This window comes from Cyprinodon tularosa, unplaced genomic scaffold (assembly GCF_016077235.1).
Source record: "Cyprinodon tularosa strain WSP-4 unplaced genomic scaffold, ASM1607723v1 ctg19, whole genome shotgun sequence".
Classification (NCBI taxonomy): Eukaryota; Metazoa; Chordata; class Actinopteri; order Cyprinodontiformes; family Cyprinodontidae; genus Cyprinodon; species Cyprinodon tularosa.
Genome location: NW_024038678.1, coordinates 2,185,752 through 2,204,648, shown reverse-complemented (window position 1 = coordinate 2,204,648; position 18,897 = coordinate 2,185,752). Strand labels below are relative to the sequence as shown.

Sequence of the window (18,897 nt, the reverse complement as noted above, 5' to 3'; positions counted from 1 at the left end):
ACATATTTTAGTGTTTTGAGGTACCTGGAGAGGCACCAAAGGACAAAGCCCAGGCCGCAGTACGGATCCAGGCAGATGGCTATTTGGCGGGAGGAGTAAAGCTCACACTGCAGCTTAATGGAGCGGCAAAGAGTGCTGACAGCTGCATGAGACATCTAAGGGAGTCACACACATGAGATTTAGTTCGGTGATCATTATAAAAAGAAATAATCATAAAAACAGTTCATTTAAAGTATTAAAGTAAACATTAGAACATGTTTTGTTATTTCATTGAAACAAGGAGCTAAAAGCCAATCTCCAGAGAGCATCAACTCAGCTCTCATATTCTAACGGACTTTATAGGGATGTGGTTTGGTTTAATATGGTAGGACCAGGCTTTTTATCATCAGAGGCCAAGTGCTGCAACCACAAGGATTTGATAAATATCCACTTCAATGAAATGACCAATACGCTGGGTAGATTCAGTTCAAAATATCGACAGGAGTTTAAGATTAGCATAAGACAGGCCTCTTTACTAACTGTTTTTAAGTCTCTTCTTAAGACCCATCTATTGTCTTTGGCTTTTGGCACAATTTGTTTTATTGTGTCTGTTTAATATGCATTTTATATTATTTCTTTTCTATTTTATAATTGCATTGTATTTTATGATTGTGTACAGCACTTCTGTCCTGTCGGCGTATAAAGTGCTTCGAAAATAATGTTGGCATGGTATGGTATTAGGGTTATTCCATCAGGTCAATGTCTTTTCAAAACGTGAACATAGAATCTATATTTAGATCCACCCTAAATGCATTTCGGGCTGCTTAATTAAATTGTTTAATTTAAATGGGAGAAAAGGTGTATAAAAAAAAAGGTTTGTGCCACAGTCAGGATTCAAACCTACAAGTTATAAGACTTAGGTTATTTTACTTATTTCCAACCCTTAAACTTAAATTCGTCCTCATTGACATTTTGCTTAAAAATAGGATTGTGCTCTTTGTGAAAAATTCCCAAAAACTGAGATATTAGCCAAACTTTTCCTTCAAATAAAGGTTATTGTAAGGAGATTTGTATTTACTTCACCTTGACTCCAGTCAGCATGCCGGTGGTGGACACACTGAAGTCCAGGTAGGCCAGCATCTCAGCTGTAGGGGGTTTGTAGATTTGTGGAGGCCGCTTTCTGGGAAGATCATCTGGCAGGAGGGGCAATAAGATCTTATAAACTCCTTTATTCTTTACATTATTTTCACATTTTTCTATTTCCTCTGTAATCAGTGGCTTAAAAAATGTATGTTAAAATCTAACTAGACTAAAATCAACTTTGTTCTTCAGACACTGATCTCCTTCAGATTACAAATAACATGTTCTATGGATGTAAAGAAGAAAACAAGGACATCCAGTGGCAGAAGAAATAAATCAAGCCTCTGCATTCAGAGCTGCTTGATTAAAAAAAAAAAACATCACAGGGTAAACATAAATTAATAAAACAGCTCCATGCCAACTGCCTATAGCCTTAAAGCAGTCCTAGCTTGAATGTGTAGATGTTCTGCACCTGTGTCGATGATAGTTGGCCATGTTTTGACATTAACGCTTGCTGCAGCCTCCCTGGACCTGAGGATCCTCATGAGAGGCTGAGTGGTGAGGATGCAGGCAGCTTTGCTCACCTGAGGAGGACAAAAACAAGAAAGGATGAATAAATAGGAGATTGTGTGGTGCCGAATGCGGTCTCCATTCAAAGACAGAGCAGAGCTGACTTCAAATGACTTTTTGTTTTTTTTCCACATATCTGCCATATGGACTGCACTCACATCAATGATCATGCGGACTGTGGGGAGAGTAGCAGCCAGGTTCTGGGGGTGAGGCGGCCTTACTGTCACAGGGATCATCCCTGCATAGAGGCAGCCATAGAAGGCAGCAATCAGGTCAATGCCTGCAACAAAGAAACAATATGTGAGCTAAAACCCTTTTAAACACAAAAACCTGAACATTTCATCTTCAAACAGGTGAAAAAAAGAAGGTAACTTTCAAAATAATGTGCATCGTTTGAGTCTAACCTGGGGGATAAAGCAGCACCACGTTGTCGCCTGTGTTGAGGCCCCCTTTTTCATATAGAGTGGCAGTGATTTTCTCTGCTCTCTTGTGTAGCTGTGCACATGTTGCTGTGCACACCGGTACACCCTGCAGCAGGAAATGGTGAAGATCAAACCTGACTACTGTGCACCTTAACAAAAAGCCATCTTAACACTAAATATTCCATGCGTTCAGACACTGCAGCTCTTGTTACCGGAAGAATTCAGTCTGTGTGTGAAGCTGTAATCTACCTTGGAGTTGAGCAGCACATAGAGAACATGCTCAGGGTCAGTTTGGGCTCTCCACTGCAGAGATTCTGACAGGAATTGGTGCTATAAAGAAATCAAAGAGAATTAATCATTAAACAAACAAGTGTGTCTAAAACAAGTTGCATTGCTAGAGAAAATAATCAATAAGGCTAAACATGTAAACAGATCAACAGCCCCTTACAAAAGTATTCAAACCCCTTGATTTTTTTCCACTTTAAGCCACGAGTGTTGATGAATTTAATTAGAATTTCTATGCGAGAACGGCACGCTGTGGAAGTGTGAAAGGAAAATATTTTTATAAAACAAATAACTATCTGAAAAGTGTGGCATGCGTTTCCATTCTGACTAATTTATACTTTGTTGAATCGGCTCTGGGGTCAAATGTATGTCTCTATAAGCACTGAATATGGAATATTTGCCCATCATTTGCAAAATAGCTTCATTTCTGCCGGATATTTACGTGGTCCTCAAGTCCCTGGGACATGGCCATTCTATCAAGAATATCTATGCTCTGAGTTTTCTTCCATGTACCAAGCGTTCAATCAGCTTAAATAATTTAAGCATGTTCTGGACTGGCTAATTTATCAGAATTGCTTTAGTAGTAGAAGAAGAAACTACCAGTTTGTAAACAAACCCCTACTAATCTGCTCATCCTCAACTTAAGCTACTCTTTGTCCCTGCCCTCGCTTCTCTTTTTCTTCAGTTCTTCTGTCATGTCTGTTGATGTAGTTATTTCCACTATGGACGCTCGTGATATCTATTTATCCATACTTTTATTTTTTGTGGTCATTGTAAGTTAAAGGCTCAGCAGTACCTCATGGTAATGCTCCTTTGATACAGTAGCAAAGGGCAGGATGGCATGTTCATTTACATAAAAAGCGATTTAAAAAAAATTAATTTCCACTGTCTTTACAGTTGTGATGAACTCCAGGTGCTTTATGAACTTGCTATTGAATTTTTAAATAATGCTAGTTTTAACTCAAGAATCTATCAAATTTAAATATTTGGATGTTCAAATTTGGAAATTATTTATTCTAAATCATGAGAACTGAAATCAAATAGATTCTTAAGTTTGTGGTTACAATGCGACAAAATGGGAAAATGTAAAGTGCATGAGTCTAAGAAGTGATACTCTTGAACAATAGCCAGTTATTTTCATGATGGATAAGGTCATTTAAAACTCATTCTTAAAAAATAAGAAGCACCTAAATATAATAAAGATATATACGGTTCTGCAGCTTAGTTACCAAATTCACCTAGATAGGAACAAAACACGATTATGGGAATAACCAGACTACTGGTTATCAATGTAAGGGTCACACTAGGACCACTTAAAAAAGATTTCAAAATACTAAGCTACGAGGCTCCAAAAAGGGCAGAATAAAAAAATGTAATGTATTTTTTTTCTCCAAGACAACCACCTAAAATCAAATCTCCTCAGTGTCTTTTTGGTTAAAATATTGTTTATCAGAGTGGGCAAGAACATAAAACCAACTCCCTTACAAACAAAGGACAGGAGACCATATGGCCACACATAAAAACATTTATAAAAACTAAAGATCTCTGGACATACACACATGTAGCAGAGCTACTGCGTCATTAGTCGGCGTTCTCCCGACACCCACTCAGTCAGACAACATGTCGTGCTCTGAATCAGGAGGGACGTCATGCAGGCTGCTTGCTCTGACCAATAATGAAGCCATGCTGCACGTAGGAGCATCACACAGAGAACAGCGAGCAGAGGTACTCAGCGGTACCCGCAAAACAAAAAGGGGTCCTTGTTGAGCACAAAGACCAGCAGTAACTCATTAAAATGGTGAATGCTCTATTTCTAAATATTTATCAATTTGAGGGGAAACTTTTGAAGTCCTTCTTTGTGATAGAATAAGTCTGGATTCGTGTTAAATGGGAAGCCAGCCAATGAAGACAGCTTGGCTGTGTAAAGCTGTTACCAGAGAGAGAGAGGTGGTGGGGGTCAGGGTTTTCACAGCTGCAGAAGCACAGAGGACTGGCAGAAGCAGCATAAGCAGAGACGGACAAGGGTTGGGGGTTAGACTAGCACCTTACCATCATGGTAGGCCACATACAGAGCTGTAGCCCAGCAAAACAACAGCACAGATGGAGGATAAGTCATCAGAAACCAATTTCCAAAACAAACACTTGGACAATATATTCAGAGCTGTGAATATTTTGTTATCCTGGTCAAGGTCAAGCTTAAAAAAGCAGCCAAGGCAAGTGGATGTGAAGTTTTCTAGTAGACGTTTCACCTCTCATCCAAGAGGCTGCTTCAGTTCTAACCAGTGCTGGGGAGCACTGAGATTAATATACTGTATGTGCAACAAAGAATTAGGGGGATACGACAAAAGGTGGCTCAGATCCCTCTTACTGGATTTGGCAAGGAGGTCACCAGGAGGGTGTTAATGGTCGTTACGGGGCTCTGATGGGTCGTTAGCTCCCTAGTCAGAAAGGTTTCTCTCACATGCCTCACTGAAGTGCGAGGCCCCGTCCACACGAAGTCAAAACGAACACGAAACGCTGATATTTTCCAAAACGTTTGCCGTAAAGACGGAGACGTAAAATAAATGTGAGCGTCCACACGAATGCATGAAAACGCTGCAAAATGTATGCCAGGCCTGTAAGTGGCGCTGTGGTGCCAAAGCAAAAATAAGCGACGAAATGTTGGGCATGGCACTAATATTTATACATGGTTGCCCTGCGGGTCCATTTTCGTGGTTAAGTCAAATTCAGGTGCTGAACTATGTCGTCGATATTGCTCTGTTCTTCCTGGAGATATTCCAGAAGAAGAAGATTCTGTTGTAAGCCCGACAGCAGGGTGAGTAGCATTAGCAGCAACGGCGCCATTGTTGTTGTGATGTGTCGCGCATGCGTGTTTAGAGGCGACGCTATGACGCATGCGTGTAAAAAAAAATATGCGGTTAGAGCGTAAAGATGGAAACGCGAAAACGGCGTTTCAGAATCTTCCCACTCTGAAGGCTGAATAAAAAAAAGATTGTTTACAGACCCCCGAAACACCGGCTTCGTGTGGATGAGAGGCTGGTTTGGTGAAAAATTTGTGCGTTTAGGCCAGGGTTCGTCTTCGTGTGGACGGGGCCTGAGTCAGGTGGGAGTGGGCGAGGGGTCAATCTTTTGGGTATTCTTCCTAAAAATGCTTTGTAGGTGGGTGAAAGGTTATGTCTAAGGCCAACTCCTCTGTTGAGAAATGTTTTTTCCAGATTCACAAAGATGGCTCCCTTAATCCCCACAATCAAACTATCTTTCTTCCTTCTTAAGAATATAGATGTTGTTTTCCTCAAACGAGTGTCCTTTAGCCTTCAGGTGTAGGTGAACCACTCAGTCCCGTCCTGAAGAGCTGGCCCTCCTTTGTTGAGCCCTGCGCCTGTGTGGCGGTTGCTTGGTCTCTCCAATCTAAAGGTCTGTGCGCTCTTCACTACACTGAACCGCGTATACCACATTGTCGGTCTTTTTTCAGGATGTCTTGTCTTATGGGTGAACCAGTTTTTTTTTTTACAGGGTGTTGGTGAGTTTGAATTGCACAGGGATCAGGTGCAGGTTGAAAATCCTGAATGGCAATGTTCCTTCTGTTTTTATCCCTCTTGGATGAGAGTTGAAACTTCTTCTAGAAAACTTCACATTCAGTTGCCTAAACTGATCTTTGTCAAGCTATATTCACAGCAAGTTATGCTTGCTAAGTTAAGTTTGCAAGTTATGGGTCATTGTTATTTAAATGCATGTGGATCCAATTTGGTTTAAGATATACTCAAAATGGCTGAATTTCCATGATGCTGCATCTGACTTTATGAACACAAAGATCATTAAAAAGTGTGGGTGAAACAGTGACCAACAATATAAAAATATATAGTTAAGGGTGATAATATGCAACTGGACATAGAATATTAGTGTGTAGGGGGATCTGGGGGTATCCTTCCCCAGAAATATTTTACATTTAGACAATGAAACGCCAATTCCTGCATTTTGAGGGCGAATGCAGCAAACTCTTTGTCTTTGCTACAACACTACTTTTGTCCTGATTATGGGAAATATGTGTGCTTGGCTAGAGTTGGAAACTTCATAAGGGAGACAGAACATTTTTAGGTACAATATTATGTTTCATAGGTTAATTCAATAAATCAGAAAGAAGCGTCTACTGCTTCATTTTTTTATGCTTGTACACATTAAACCCAGATGTGTGAAAAGATGCGTCTGATGCTTCTGTGCTCAATGGCAGGGAGGGTTTTGCTATATTTGCTGTGAGAAGTTGGTAAAAAGTAGTGGTTAGTAAAACTTTGCACTACAATTCTTGAACAGGACCCCCTCAGTTTTCTTTCAAGGGCTGTTTCTGAATCCAACCTAGTCGCAGCATTCATTGTGAGTTAATTTTTACAGCACTGCAGCTGCACTGTATTCAGTGTGAACAGAATAACTACGTGTGACTGAATGTGCCCTGATTTATAAAGTAGGATACAGATATAATGGAAATATATAATTTTCAACTAACTCTCTGAAACTGCTACACAAAAATAATTAGCTAACTATCCCACATCTTAAATCACTTATTCATCTTGAAATGCCTGTGGCTGGGATAATTATCTTTGTTGACATTAGATGAATGCAGTGTGGATTCAGGCGATGAAGAAAACATTAACAAAGGTTAACATGTGTTTAGCCACATTCTTATGGCAGTAAAATAGTTATTCTAGTTTTGTTTTTGATAAGCATCTGTTAACAGATCCAATTGTGCAAAGCTACCTTTCGAATGAGGTCTTGATCGTCCACCACACCCAGCTCTCTGCCTGTGGCCTGGGCAATCCGCTTCCCTGCAACCAGGTTGCCAACAAGCATAGAGGCAGGACCAACATCCACTATGAAGACCAGAGACATGAGTGGAAAAAACAAGTCAATACAAAAAAGCACCCCCTTCTATTATTTAAACTTTTAGAATAGAAACCATCTAAACATCTTAAATTGATCAAATTTGAACCTTAAGAAAATAATGGTCGCAGAACTGCTGTACAGGGTAAGATAGAGTACCATTACTATTCCCATGCTATTACTATTCTCTACTTGCAACAGATTCAGATGATGGCTCACCTGGCTGTTTCTGTCGTGGCTTGGGCATGTTTGTTACGCACGTATGCGGGCACATGAGGATGTTGCAGGGATGCAGGTTTCCATCCAGAAAACTCTGCTTGGTTTCACAAATGTGGATGCCTCCTAATGGTGTCTTTGGGAGCGTGTTGGCTGGCACAAGAGCGAGGCAGTAAAGGCCAACCTGGTGGATACTGTCGATTGCCTTAAGAGAAAATATGCAGAAAATCATGTAGACTTGACACATGCTTCAGAGTGCCGGTTACCAAAATAAAAAATAAATAAATAAAAATAAATGCACCTGAGGGAAAAGTGGTACAATCTTTCACCATTTTAATATGTAGTGTAGTTCACGAGAGATGTATATGACTTTGGGGGAGCTTAACCAAAAAAGATGCTGTTTTTACATGATATGATCAACTGAATGATGCAGAACATTAAAACATAAACTTCAGCTCCTTTTTTTTGCAGAAGAGTGCACGAGCATCTTCTTTCAAAGGTGAGACCGTGGTACTGTGATTGTGCATATGTTTGCTCAGGCATGTGTGGGCTCAGTTAGGTCACATCATTTGCCTTTGCATCACAAACGTGCATCACACTTCTCTCCTTTCCAAAAAACAGAAGGCTCATGTTATAACCATCAATACATGTTTATGTTACCAAAGCATGTCTAATACTAGTCCTGCTTACAGCAAGGATGAAAACTGGCTGTAACTTTGGAGGAGCAGCATACAGGCGGATAATCCAAAAGCATTCCCAGCTTTTAATCCTCCTGTTCACTGAACAAGTTGATGTGCCTCCAATCTGTGTTGTTCAGCTGGAAATGCAAATTGTTGAACTCTGCAGGATTTTTACGTTTTGGATCAGCACTGAGGATAATTAAACAGAGGAATGATTCCACATCTTGATGCATTTTTTTACCTCTAACTTCTCAATCCAACCATTGTACTGATAAGAAAAAACAAACATAATGGCCTACAGGTTAACTTTTATTTATATAAGAGAATCAGGGAATTATTACAAATAAACACTGAGTTGAGCAGCTTCATTGCTAGTTTGACCATATCATTATACAATTCAAGAGAGCAAAGTGATGGAAAGGGAATTACTATTGATACTTTTAACACCAGTAATGATTTACTGACCCCTTGCCAACAGTTCGCTGTATAAATAACTTGTTATAATGTAATTGAAAAAGCCGTTTTCAAACCAAACCTTACTTGACCTAAAATTCTCTAAAAGAGAGAAGTAGCTGTGGGCAAAAAACAAAAATGGTTTGATTCTTATTCCCCAACCCTTATATAAACTAAAACACCTATTTTTTCTTAAACATAAAACACTAAATTGTGTCAAAAGAATACAGAGAGCAGGGGGTAAATACTGTCTCTCAGCCACATAGTTTTTGGTGAGGGTTTTTTTAAAGTTGCTTTGTCTAAAAATAAACACTTAAGCAGACTCATGAAATTACCTGCAGTACTCGGCTCATCCACTGGAAGCTGTCCTCCTCACTGGCATCAGGTCTCTGTTCTGCCACAACTACTATCCTCTCATCATAAAACACCGTCACTGAGAATACAGCGATCCTGGGAGGATGATATTGAAACAGCTGAAATGAACACAGGTTCTTAAGAGAACATTTAATAACATTAAAATAAGCAGGTAATGCTTATAAATACAATTTGCAAAAACACTGCCGTCTTGAGAGACAACTGCACACAAACAGTGACTGTTCTCTGTGGCTCATAGGGAGCAGTGGAGTCATACCTCCCCCTGTAAACTGTTTTGACAGGCTCCACTGCCAACGCCGTGGCTACCAGGTCATCAGCATTATGGCGTCGCCCGCTCACCATCAGGAGGCCTTCAATCTTCCCAACAACAAACACAAGACTCCCCTGTGGAGCAAAGAGAATGAAAAAAAAAATTATCATATTTGACAAAATAAAAAAAAGTATATATATATATATATATATATATATATATATATATATATATATATATATATATATATATATATATATATATATATATATATATATATATATATATATAGCTATATCTAGCTAGCAAGCTAGATAGATAGAGATATCGATCTAATGAACGATAGATAGCAACAAGACATATAATACTGCCTGTTCTGGTCTTCAATGTGCAGCATTTAGTACAAATAAAAAATTTACCAGTGAGGAAACTGTTTCTCATTAATCCAGCTACTCACACAAATAATCCATGTTCCTGATCCAAGTTCCTGTCTTAGTCTTTGCACTGTTCGGTTATATAGTGTTTATCATGGTGGACGCACTTCCACCGTAGCCTAGAGATGTTCATCTATCTATTTGAGGTATTTGCTAAGTTCATCTCACTGGAGAGATCGTATTCAGTTCAAGCCATGATAGATTTTAAGCTTAAATATTCCAAGTGGACCAATATCTGTGATGCAGCTTGTGTGTCGGATTTACAGGCGTACAAAAACCAAGAGCAAAAAGGTTCCTGCTTGGAATTTTAGTATGTGTATAATGTGTACATTGTTTTAACACTTTAATATTTTTCTCATTAATTAATCGAAATGAACGGGTCAAAGACCAGGCCCTAGTTCTTCAGCATTGTGGTTAGTAATATTTAAATACTTCTGTTCCCTTACCGGACCCACAAATCCAAGTAAACCGGTCCGAGCAAAGGGGATTTCTCCAATAGGTGCTCCAGCTTGGTTGACTGGAATAACCTAAAGAGAAAATTATAAGAAGACAGGATATTAGTGTCAGATCATTCCACTCAAACATAAAAAAACAGAGATTAAAAGAAAAGAAAGACGGGGAAATAACTGGTACAATAACTTGTGCTAATAGAAAACAGATATTATTGCAATAATTTAATAATGTCATTTTTGAAAATTTCCTTCATTTTGTGCACTGTTTTCTAACATAGCTAACTGTTCATCTTCAGCAGTTAGAGGAGATTTTGTGAAAACAAGCTGGATAATTTAGAGTGAAATAATAAAGCAACAACATCTTACAAATAACATAAAGCAACAATTTATAAGAAAATGTAAATATTCACTCAAGGACCTCAAATGTGTTCTTTGTGACACCAGGAAGGCCGTAGTACATTGTTCCTCCAGCACGAGAGTTGATCACTATCTCTCCAATCTCATCAGTTTTGCACAGTTGTGGCGGCCCGTCTGGTTTAACAATGCACATCAGAGCTGGAAAACAAAATAAGCTCCCAATATTAGGATTAAAAGGGCTAAGAAAAAACATGTAAATATAATAAAGGTAAATGTATGCATGGACACTGCACATCAACTCCATCTACAGGGACTCACCTCCAGGCATAATGTGGCCAACATCCTGGACAGTTAAAGCAGAGTTCTTGTCCTCTGTGTTGACTCTGATGACGCCATGGCTAAGCCCAGCCATGGATAGGATGGCTCTGGCTGGGAGCGGAGCTCCCCGTGCACCAGGTCTACACAGAACAAAAAAAAAAAAAAAAGAAATCATAGATCACATTATTTTCCCGTAACAGGTTTGTGATTGTTTTCTTCATTTCGTGCAAAGTGAAACTATAACCCAACGGAAGGTTTTCTCAAAACAACAGATTTATCTTATTTTTTTTCCTATCCTGCTCTGTCTCATTCTCACAGTCTGTATAATAATCTGGTAGATGTGACATGGAGCGCAACACTTGATTAATAATCGCCCTTCTCCCCAAATGAAATCACACTAAAGGTGAAGTGTGCTCTTTTCCCGCCAGGCGTCCGGCAGAAGGTTCCGCAGCATCTTCTGCAGAACGGCCAGACTACTGAACAGTTTCTTTCCCCTGGCCATCAGATTGCTTAACGCCACATAACACTCCTCCCCCCATAGACATGGACAATTCACGCACCTTAGTTTAGTTTTGTCTTCAATTTAATGTTTCATTTTCAATAACACTTGGGTGAAATATTCAATAACTCAGTGCAATATTTATTTATTGATGTTACCTCTTCAATAACTCAGTGCAATATATATGTATATATATATATATAATCTTACCCTGTATATAGCTAGCTCTTACTCATAGAAAACATGTTTATTATGCAGGAATAAGGTCTTAGCTCTGTTACACTGGTAGCCAGTAATCGACATTTCGTTGTCAAGATTCACCTTCTGTTTTTTGTGCAATGACAATAAAGGAAGTCTAAGTCTGAGTTAGAATGAAGGATTAAGGTCTACACAGCCCCAAGCATTTTAGGCCCCAAGGTTACATCAGCCATTTTAGATGTTTCATACTGGCCCATAATTGGATCTTAGGGGCGCACCTCACTGGGCAGCATGGGTAGAAATCATGTTTATGAATGTATATTTGAAATGACTTTGTTTGCCCAGTCATTCCCTCTGAAACAGCAATGACATGTATGGCCCAATTTCTATCCCCCGAGTCATGAGTTAAAACTTAACCCAACATGTTTGCATATAAAACTTTTAAGGGTTCTGAATCAACTATCAGTGTTGATGTTCATGTGGTACCTGCGTATGGCCACAGTCAGGGCCTCCGGTGAGGTGGCACATGGACAGATGGACTCAGGCCTCAGACCATGAGACTGAAACACATTCAGGAAGGCGTCGCACGACGACACAGACCCTGGTAGTAAACAATCGATGAAGATATTAAGAAAACAAAGCTTGAAACTACTGATGTGTTGAATTTTAGATAATAGAAACAGGATTTTTTTATGGAACATAAGTCACTCACATGGGTTTGCTCCATCAGCAACTACCAGCATTCGTATAGAAGACAAGTTGATGTCCTTCTGATCCTTGTGGGCCATCATGGCCCAGTGAAGATCTCTGCACTTCACCAAAGCCACACGCGCTGTTAGAGGAGAACAAGAAGCACTATGAGCACAAACAGGAAACGGGAGACACACGACTGATCTTAGCAAAAATCAGTCGGGTAAAGATAAAGTTTTTATTGAGAGCAGTTCTCCTTCATGAGCCAAAAGCTGTTTAAAAAACCTAAACTCAAAAAATGGTAAACATAGAAATGTTTAGTATTGTTTATAGAAATGTTGTTAGCTTGAAGGACAGAAAAATGAATATTGATGACGAGGAGGAAACAATGGAGGTACAAATTTAAAAGCATATATTCTTAAATCTTAAAAAAAAGATAACCCAACAAATATCCAGAGATTAAAAAGCATAAGACAATGAATAAACCAGAATAAATAACAAAATCAATACGATTTGAACTAAAGGAGCTGTAAAATGATAGAAATTATACAGATTATTTTAAAGAGCATTTTAGATTCTCTCGGTTTAGATTAGGGCACGTCCTTATCCGACCTTGAAAATCTGACAAATGGTATCGGAATATGTCAGCTTGTGGCTAACATCTGAAATACAAGCAAGTTGTTAGAAACACTCTGCTTCTATTTAAAGGGTACAGTATGTAACAAATTGTTAATAATAAATGGATCAGCTGTTCTTATACCTATTATTGTAGATTATGGCTCTCAAAGCCTCAAAATCAGTATTGTAGCAAGATGAAAAGGTTGAATCAGGAAACCCGTTGTTAACACTGTGTTTCTTTAAGACTTTGCTGATCTAAACAATCTCATGCGATAATGACACCTTCTAAGTTTTGATGGCAGCACTTTGATTCAGCAACCACTCAACCCCTCAGAACCTGGAGAAACTGCCCAGCAATACCCTAAGCCACATGGGAAGGAGTCAGATTTAAAGTGTTTAAGTTCTGACATACTGATTAGTCTAAACCCATAGATACTGGATCACAGAACTTAGTGAATCCACAGGATTAATTCTAACCTAACTCTATCAGGCACTCCAGATGATCCAAATGATGACTGCTCAAGAGATGTTCAATGACAATCAAGGTGATTTAATTAGGAGCTGGTGGATGCTCATCATGCTAAAGCCAATTAGCATCTGGTGTTTATACACCAGTTTTATAAGGGAGGTTGTTGGAAAACCTAATCGAACAACTGATTTCCCTTGGTGTTTTCACCACCTTCTGGTCATCTAGACAGTCAATGTCGATTCTGCCATGATTAAAAAATCACTTTAAATAAATGAACAGAAACTATCCAAACATGAAAGCTGAAATACAATAAAAAAAAATCCATCTGAACCTTTGTGGATGTGAACCCTCTGCACCCAGGACATGGGGCAGGCTTTCATGACAGCATACGGCACGGTGACGGTGTGAATTCTGTTCATAACACTCTGCAAAACATAGAAAGAAAAACAACATTTTTTTTTAAGGTGAAGAAGCTTTGCATCAGGGTATGCAATCTGCCCCGTCAACCATCCTCACCGTTAAGACGCCATGCCACAGACCCATGTCCTTTTTGCAGTCTAACACGTTGACCAGGGTCTCCCCTAATATGGAAACATCAAGTTTTAGTTTTTACACTTTTTAAAACAAACAAATGACTTCTAAGTTAACTATGGTTCTAACCTTCACTGTAGTTACAGGCCTGGGTGAGGGCTTGGCAGTGCGTCAACATGGCAATCTTGGAGACGGCAACTCCCATCACTGTTCCCTCCTTACTCGCTTTATACTTTAACGGAAACAAGTGAGCAAATAAACCTTGTGTTTTAAACAAGTGTAGGGGCAAAAATTAACCAAAAATACTCTTTTAACTCAACGTAAATATAAACTGTAGATAACAAACAATATTGAATCATATCTTCATCTTCTTCCTCTGAATATTTCATTCGTTGACAGATATCCTTTAAAATTAAAGTATGATATATTGTTACAAGGTCCCTTTTAGACACTTAAACTTAGAATGATTTAACTCTTTGCAATCAAGTCAAAATTGTGTTCAAATTAATTTTCTAACCCAGTTTGAAAAGCATTTTTTGTTGGTTGATCATGTTGGTAACGTACCTCTATGTAGGCTGTGTCAGTGTTGGCAGTGGGAATGTGAGGTTGCCAGTCTTTGGATGGTTTGGTCAGGTACTTTGTGTCTGTAACAACCCATCTCATCCTTGGCCATCCTGGGAAGAAAAAACAAAACAACAAAAGGAACATAAAAGCCGTTTACTGATAGAAATTATGGAGATTTGTATTGCAGAATTCTTAATCCGCATTCCAATCAGAGCAAAAAAGTCAACTGCTCGCCAATGCAATATTGACCCATTCTGTTCTGCTTTTATAATACTTTACAACAAAACCAGACCATTTTGTGTTTACTAACCTTTGAACTGGACAATCTCCCCATTTGGTGTCTTGGGCAGCCCTTTTAGGCACACCTCACTGGTCAGCGCCAAACTCACACCACAGCTGCCCAACAGGAAGCCGATCTGCTGGCTGCCTGCGTCCTATTTGGAGAATTGGTAAAAATTTAAGACAAAGCTGACCTACATGCAGCTAAAAAGAGGAACTTAGGACAAATAATCATGACTAAGGTTCTGGGTTGCTGTTAAGAAAAAAAATAATAATTAAAAGCAGCTTCAATTAGATCGTTTGAATTTTCCTTTTCAACCTAAACCTATAGATTATAATATTTACCTGACGTGACAGAGGTACCTCAATGGGGACAGGAATGACTTCAGCTAACAGGCAGCCATAGAAAGCCACCCAGAACATTCCAGGGTCACTGTTTGGATAAACCAATGCCACCTAGGAACCAAAAAGATTGCTTCACATTCATGCTCCTTTTAAACTTTGGCACGATACAAATCAGAAACTGATGATCTCTTACTCTGTCTCCAGGTTGAAGGACAGGTTCAGTCTTGGTCCCCAGTTTATTGAGCAGAGTATATGCCAGTTTTAAGCTACGGCTCCATAGTTTGCCTAAAGGAGGATGTAGTTTTCATTATTTGTTGAAGTTTAAAAGGCCTACCTAAAGTGGACAGAAAAGGCAAACTGTTTTGGGAGCAGAATGTAGTCTTTATCATCAATGCTCACCGTATGTGAGTGTGTAGAGAGGCTTCCCAGTGATGTCCAGGGCAGTGAGTGCAGGGCTCTTAGCTTGGCTGGCCCCCCAACGGGCCAAGGAAGCCTGCAGAGCAGGAGGCCAGTTGCTGACCACTCCCAGAGGCTCCCCCTTCACAGGGATAATTTGACGTCCCTCAGGTTTGGGGGTGTTAGGATCTGGCTGTGGAACTGGAGATAAAAGAAACTTTTTAAACCATTATCAAGCTAAATGCATATCTGGTAGCTTTTAGTGTTTGCAAAATTCTTGGCAGAATCAAGAACTGAAACCTAATTAAACTCATTTTATTATTTTAGAATGAATGAACTCTAACAACAAAACAAGTAAAACAATTTTTCAAGCATCACTAAAGTGATTATTTCCCCTGATGAGACTCACCTTCTACTATTTCCTCTGAGTCATCGAGGAAGAATTCGCAGAGAGGGGGCCGTTTGGGCCTTTTGAGAGTGTTCAACAGCTGCTGGATCTTGGTGGACACCCGGCTGCTGACCGGCACGCCTGGATAAACACCAAGACACAGTCAAGACCCCAAACAAACAATAGGGATAGAAACACAGATGCAGTTCTGCCCCAACGCATATCGCTGCCACATCTCACACACTCTCACACAGGCAGAACCCTACGCCTAGCACAGTCGGCATCAGAATCAGCAGCAGGAAGGATTCGAAGGGAAAATTTTGAACAAGAGGACACACACAGGTCAGACTATTTTTAGGAGAAACTACATACAAGAAGAGATCTACTTCTACGCCTAGGACACTAGACAAACAAAAAAAAGGTTCTGGAAAGCAAGCTGATTGGGCTTCGCCAGCGTCCCTCCCCTTCCCCGGGTTCGTTGTATATTACCTTTTCTTTTTCCTTTTTTTAAATCAAAGGCAAGACATGGACAGGATTAATGGACCCAAAAGAAAGAACACAAAACATCCGTCATTAGCACCATTCCCCAAACTGAGAAATCATTTTGCCCGTGAAGTTTAGATCAACATTTATACTTTCATTCAGAACAACTTGGTTAAAGTAAAACAGGAACAATTAATTCCTCTAATACAAAGAAAACTTCCCAACTGAAAAGGAAGAACCACATGTCAGTAAACCCCAGGTTCCACATTAACACACAGCCAGCTAGCTTTTAAAATCCCTAAATGTACATTTTTTACACATCCAAGCTTGTGTTAGTTTACCATCAGCTGTATCCAGCATGCTGGAGCGGCTCTGTCCGCGGCTCATCCCCCTGATTGCTGGAGGAAGATCCACTCTGGATCCTCTCTCCTGTGGAGTGGAGGACGTCACATCTGGGGGGACACTGTTTTCTAGTGGTGGAGATCAGATGAAGCAGCATTAATAATCAGTAGTTAACAACCAACAGGTAGCAGGTGTGTCCAAAGGTAAAGCATACCTATACGTGTGTGAGCCAGGACGTCGGCCAGCAGAGAGACACCAGGCTGAGGCTGCGGCTGAGGCTGGGTCTTGGACTCTCCATGGGAGAGGGTGGAGGAAGCAGACGAGGACGTGGAAGAGCTTTGGACGGAGCGGTTAATCCAGTAATCGGGGCTCTGGAGGGTCTGGGCAAGCACGGCACTGAGAGCTGCCTTTCTGCGCAGCGAGCCTTCATCCTCTGATGCAGAGGATGTATCTGAGAACAGTAAAAAAAAAAAAAATAAAGTCAGCTTATTATGTTTAAAATTCTAAATATCTCCAAAATCTTTGATAAATATCCATACCACCTAAATGGCGGTGTTCTCTAATTTATTAAAAAATAAATAAATGTGGATTTATAGTCAGTGTGTTCAGGCTGATACATGGCAGCAGGTACAGCTGTAAGTCTTTTTACATTTATAGACTAAAACAATCCGCCTAATTCATTCTCCTTTCTTAAAGCTCAGCCACACTGAATAAATAACATCTGTGAACATCAATTTTAGGTTCTGCCAGAGCTGCTCATCTGGGTCCGGTTAACAGCTTTGACTGGGCCACTCTAACGCATGTGTTTTCATAGAGCTGAACATTTCCTTCAAAGTTTCGGCTGTGTCTTTATGCTTGTTGCCCTGATAGAAAGTGAACTTCAACCAAAATCTTTTACAGGTTTTCTAACTCTCCTGTATTTGGCTCCATCGCTCTACCAAGCCGCCCAGTTCTTCCTGAAGGAAAGAACTGAAGAAGAGAGGCTGTCATGTGTAGCATTATTTTCCCTCGTCAGAGACTATCCATATATCCCAAAACATTTTAATTTTGTATCGCACTTCCTTTCATATGTTTGCCGACTCCCAGCAGACAAACACAAAGGAACAATTAGAGGAGTATGGATTAGGATTAGATGACTGGACAGTTTAAGCAACCAATGCCACTTTGTTGAGCCAATCGCTGTTTATTTAGATGAGATTATGGCAGCGCCTGGCGGCAGCGACCAAGTTGAGCTCTCAACAATTCGACCAAATATGACGTTCGGAACGCTACAAACCAGTCATCAACCCCGCATCTACGACCGCCAACGCCTGCAGGAGCTACAGTCACAAAATGCTTTAAATACAGCCACTCTTGACCGTTTAAAAACCTGTTGAGTGCTACGGACGGATGTAAACAAAGCAGTGGGCGAGCTGAGCATACCAGGACGGAGGAAGCGGTGTGCTAGGTGGTGTGAGCTGGGCTCCAGGGGGGGCTAACGGCGAAGCTTAGAAGGAATCTTCACAGACCACCGTTACCATCAATCCTACTCTCCAACACCCGCTCACAGGATAACAAAATTAATATTCTCCCCCTAACACCCCTCCATGGACTGTTCTCTCCTCTGGGAGGAGGCTTCACAGCATTCAATGCAGGTCCAGGAGATTCCAAAAAATCTTCTTCCCCACCGCCATCAGACAGCTGAATGTTGAAAAAACTAAATCATGTCACAGACTCTGCATCAAACTGACCATATCAATGCGTTTTTTTTTGCACGCTGTTTTTTTTCTCCCACAATGTTTACATTTGTTTACTCCTTGCCAGCTCTGTGCGATGCGCAGCTTCAGCTGCTCAGACACGCTGCAGACAGCATGCGCGTTCATGTGTTTTGAAGGCGTGGTTTTGAGAGGTTCGAAGGGAGAAGCATGGTTGTGTATGTTCAAAAAAATAGCTTGCTGAAACCATTTTTCCAAGATCTCCTATTGCACCTTTAAGAAATGGAAATATCATGAAAGCTGTACAAAATGAAATTCCATTTTGTATACACAAATGATATATACAAAATAACAATAAGTTTAAGTCTAAGTTGTTTTCAATGACAGTATTTTTTCCCTCCTTATTTACCAAAAAATCCATTGTGTTAATCTGTTAAAAAGAAAACAGATTTAGATCACATTATAATCCACTAAAACTGTGCCGCCCTATAGGGACTAGGTGACTCTACAGAAAAGGTAAAAATCCCAACAATAATATAGACCACTGGCCAAAAGAAATGGGACATAAACAGAAAAATAAGGTTAGTGATTAAGTGTTGCATAATCTTTGACAGGAAAACCAGCTCGTTTACCTTGCTGAGATCTAGCAAAGTGAGCA

The 18,897-nt window shown here is 40.0% G+C and overlaps 1 protein-coding gene across 2 annotated transcripts in view; it reads right to left on the bottom strand.

Annotated features, from left to right (window-relative positions):
• The window catches only part of dip2ba (disco-interacting protein 2 homolog Ba), a 60,884-nt gene that overhangs the window by 4,751 nt on the left and 37,236 nt on the right, over window positions 1–18,897 (bottom strand). The window contains exons 5-31 of one of the 2 annotated variants that reach the window (XM_038282952.1): window positions 16,760–16,996; window positions 16,545–16,673; window positions 16,210–16,221; window positions 15,742–15,861; window positions 15,336–15,533; window positions 15,130–15,221; window positions 14,937–15,047; window positions 14,623–14,746; window positions 14,313–14,422; window positions 13,878–13,980; window positions 13,734–13,798; window positions 13,549–13,642; window positions 12,153–12,272; window positions 11,927–12,041; window positions 10,744–10,883; window positions 10,487–10,623; window positions 10,063–10,143; window positions 9,189–9,316; window positions 8,893–9,007; window positions 7,428–7,629; window positions 7,086–7,198; window positions 2,301–2,381; window positions 2,034–2,157; window positions 1,788–1,909; window positions 1,532–1,643; window positions 1,063–1,172; window positions 25–155 (exon numbers count right to left, since the gene is read on the bottom strand). In XM_038282952.1, the coding sequence (XP_038138880.1) occupies window positions 25–155; window positions 1,063–1,172; window positions 1,532–1,643; window positions 1,788–1,909; window positions 2,034–2,157; window positions 2,301–2,381; window positions 7,086–7,198; window positions 7,428–7,629; window positions 8,893–9,007; window positions 9,189–9,316; window positions 10,063–10,143; window positions 10,487–10,623; window positions 10,744–10,883; window positions 11,927–12,041; window positions 12,153–12,272; window positions 13,549–13,642; window positions 13,734–13,798; window positions 13,878–13,980; window positions 14,313–14,422; window positions 14,623–14,746; window positions 14,937–15,047; window positions 15,130–15,221; window positions 15,336–15,533; window positions 15,742–15,861; window positions 16,210–16,221; window positions 16,545–16,673; window positions 16,760–16,996 (3,226 nt within the window). The remainder of the gene's footprint in view (window positions 1–24; window positions 156–1,062; window positions 1,173–1,531; window positions 1,644–1,787; window positions 1,910–2,033; window positions 2,158–2,300; window positions 2,382–7,085; window positions 7,199–7,427; window positions 7,630–8,892; window positions 9,008–9,188; window positions 9,317–10,062; window positions 10,144–10,486; window positions 10,624–10,743; window positions 10,884–11,926; window positions 12,042–12,152; window positions 12,273–13,548; window positions 13,643–13,733; window positions 13,799–13,877; window positions 13,981–14,312; window positions 14,423–14,622; window positions 14,747–14,936; window positions 15,048–15,129; window positions 15,222–15,335; window positions 15,534–15,741; window positions 15,862–16,209; window positions 16,222–16,544; window positions 16,674–16,759; window positions 16,997–18,897) is intronic. The other variant, XM_038282953.1, reaches the window with a different exon arrangement.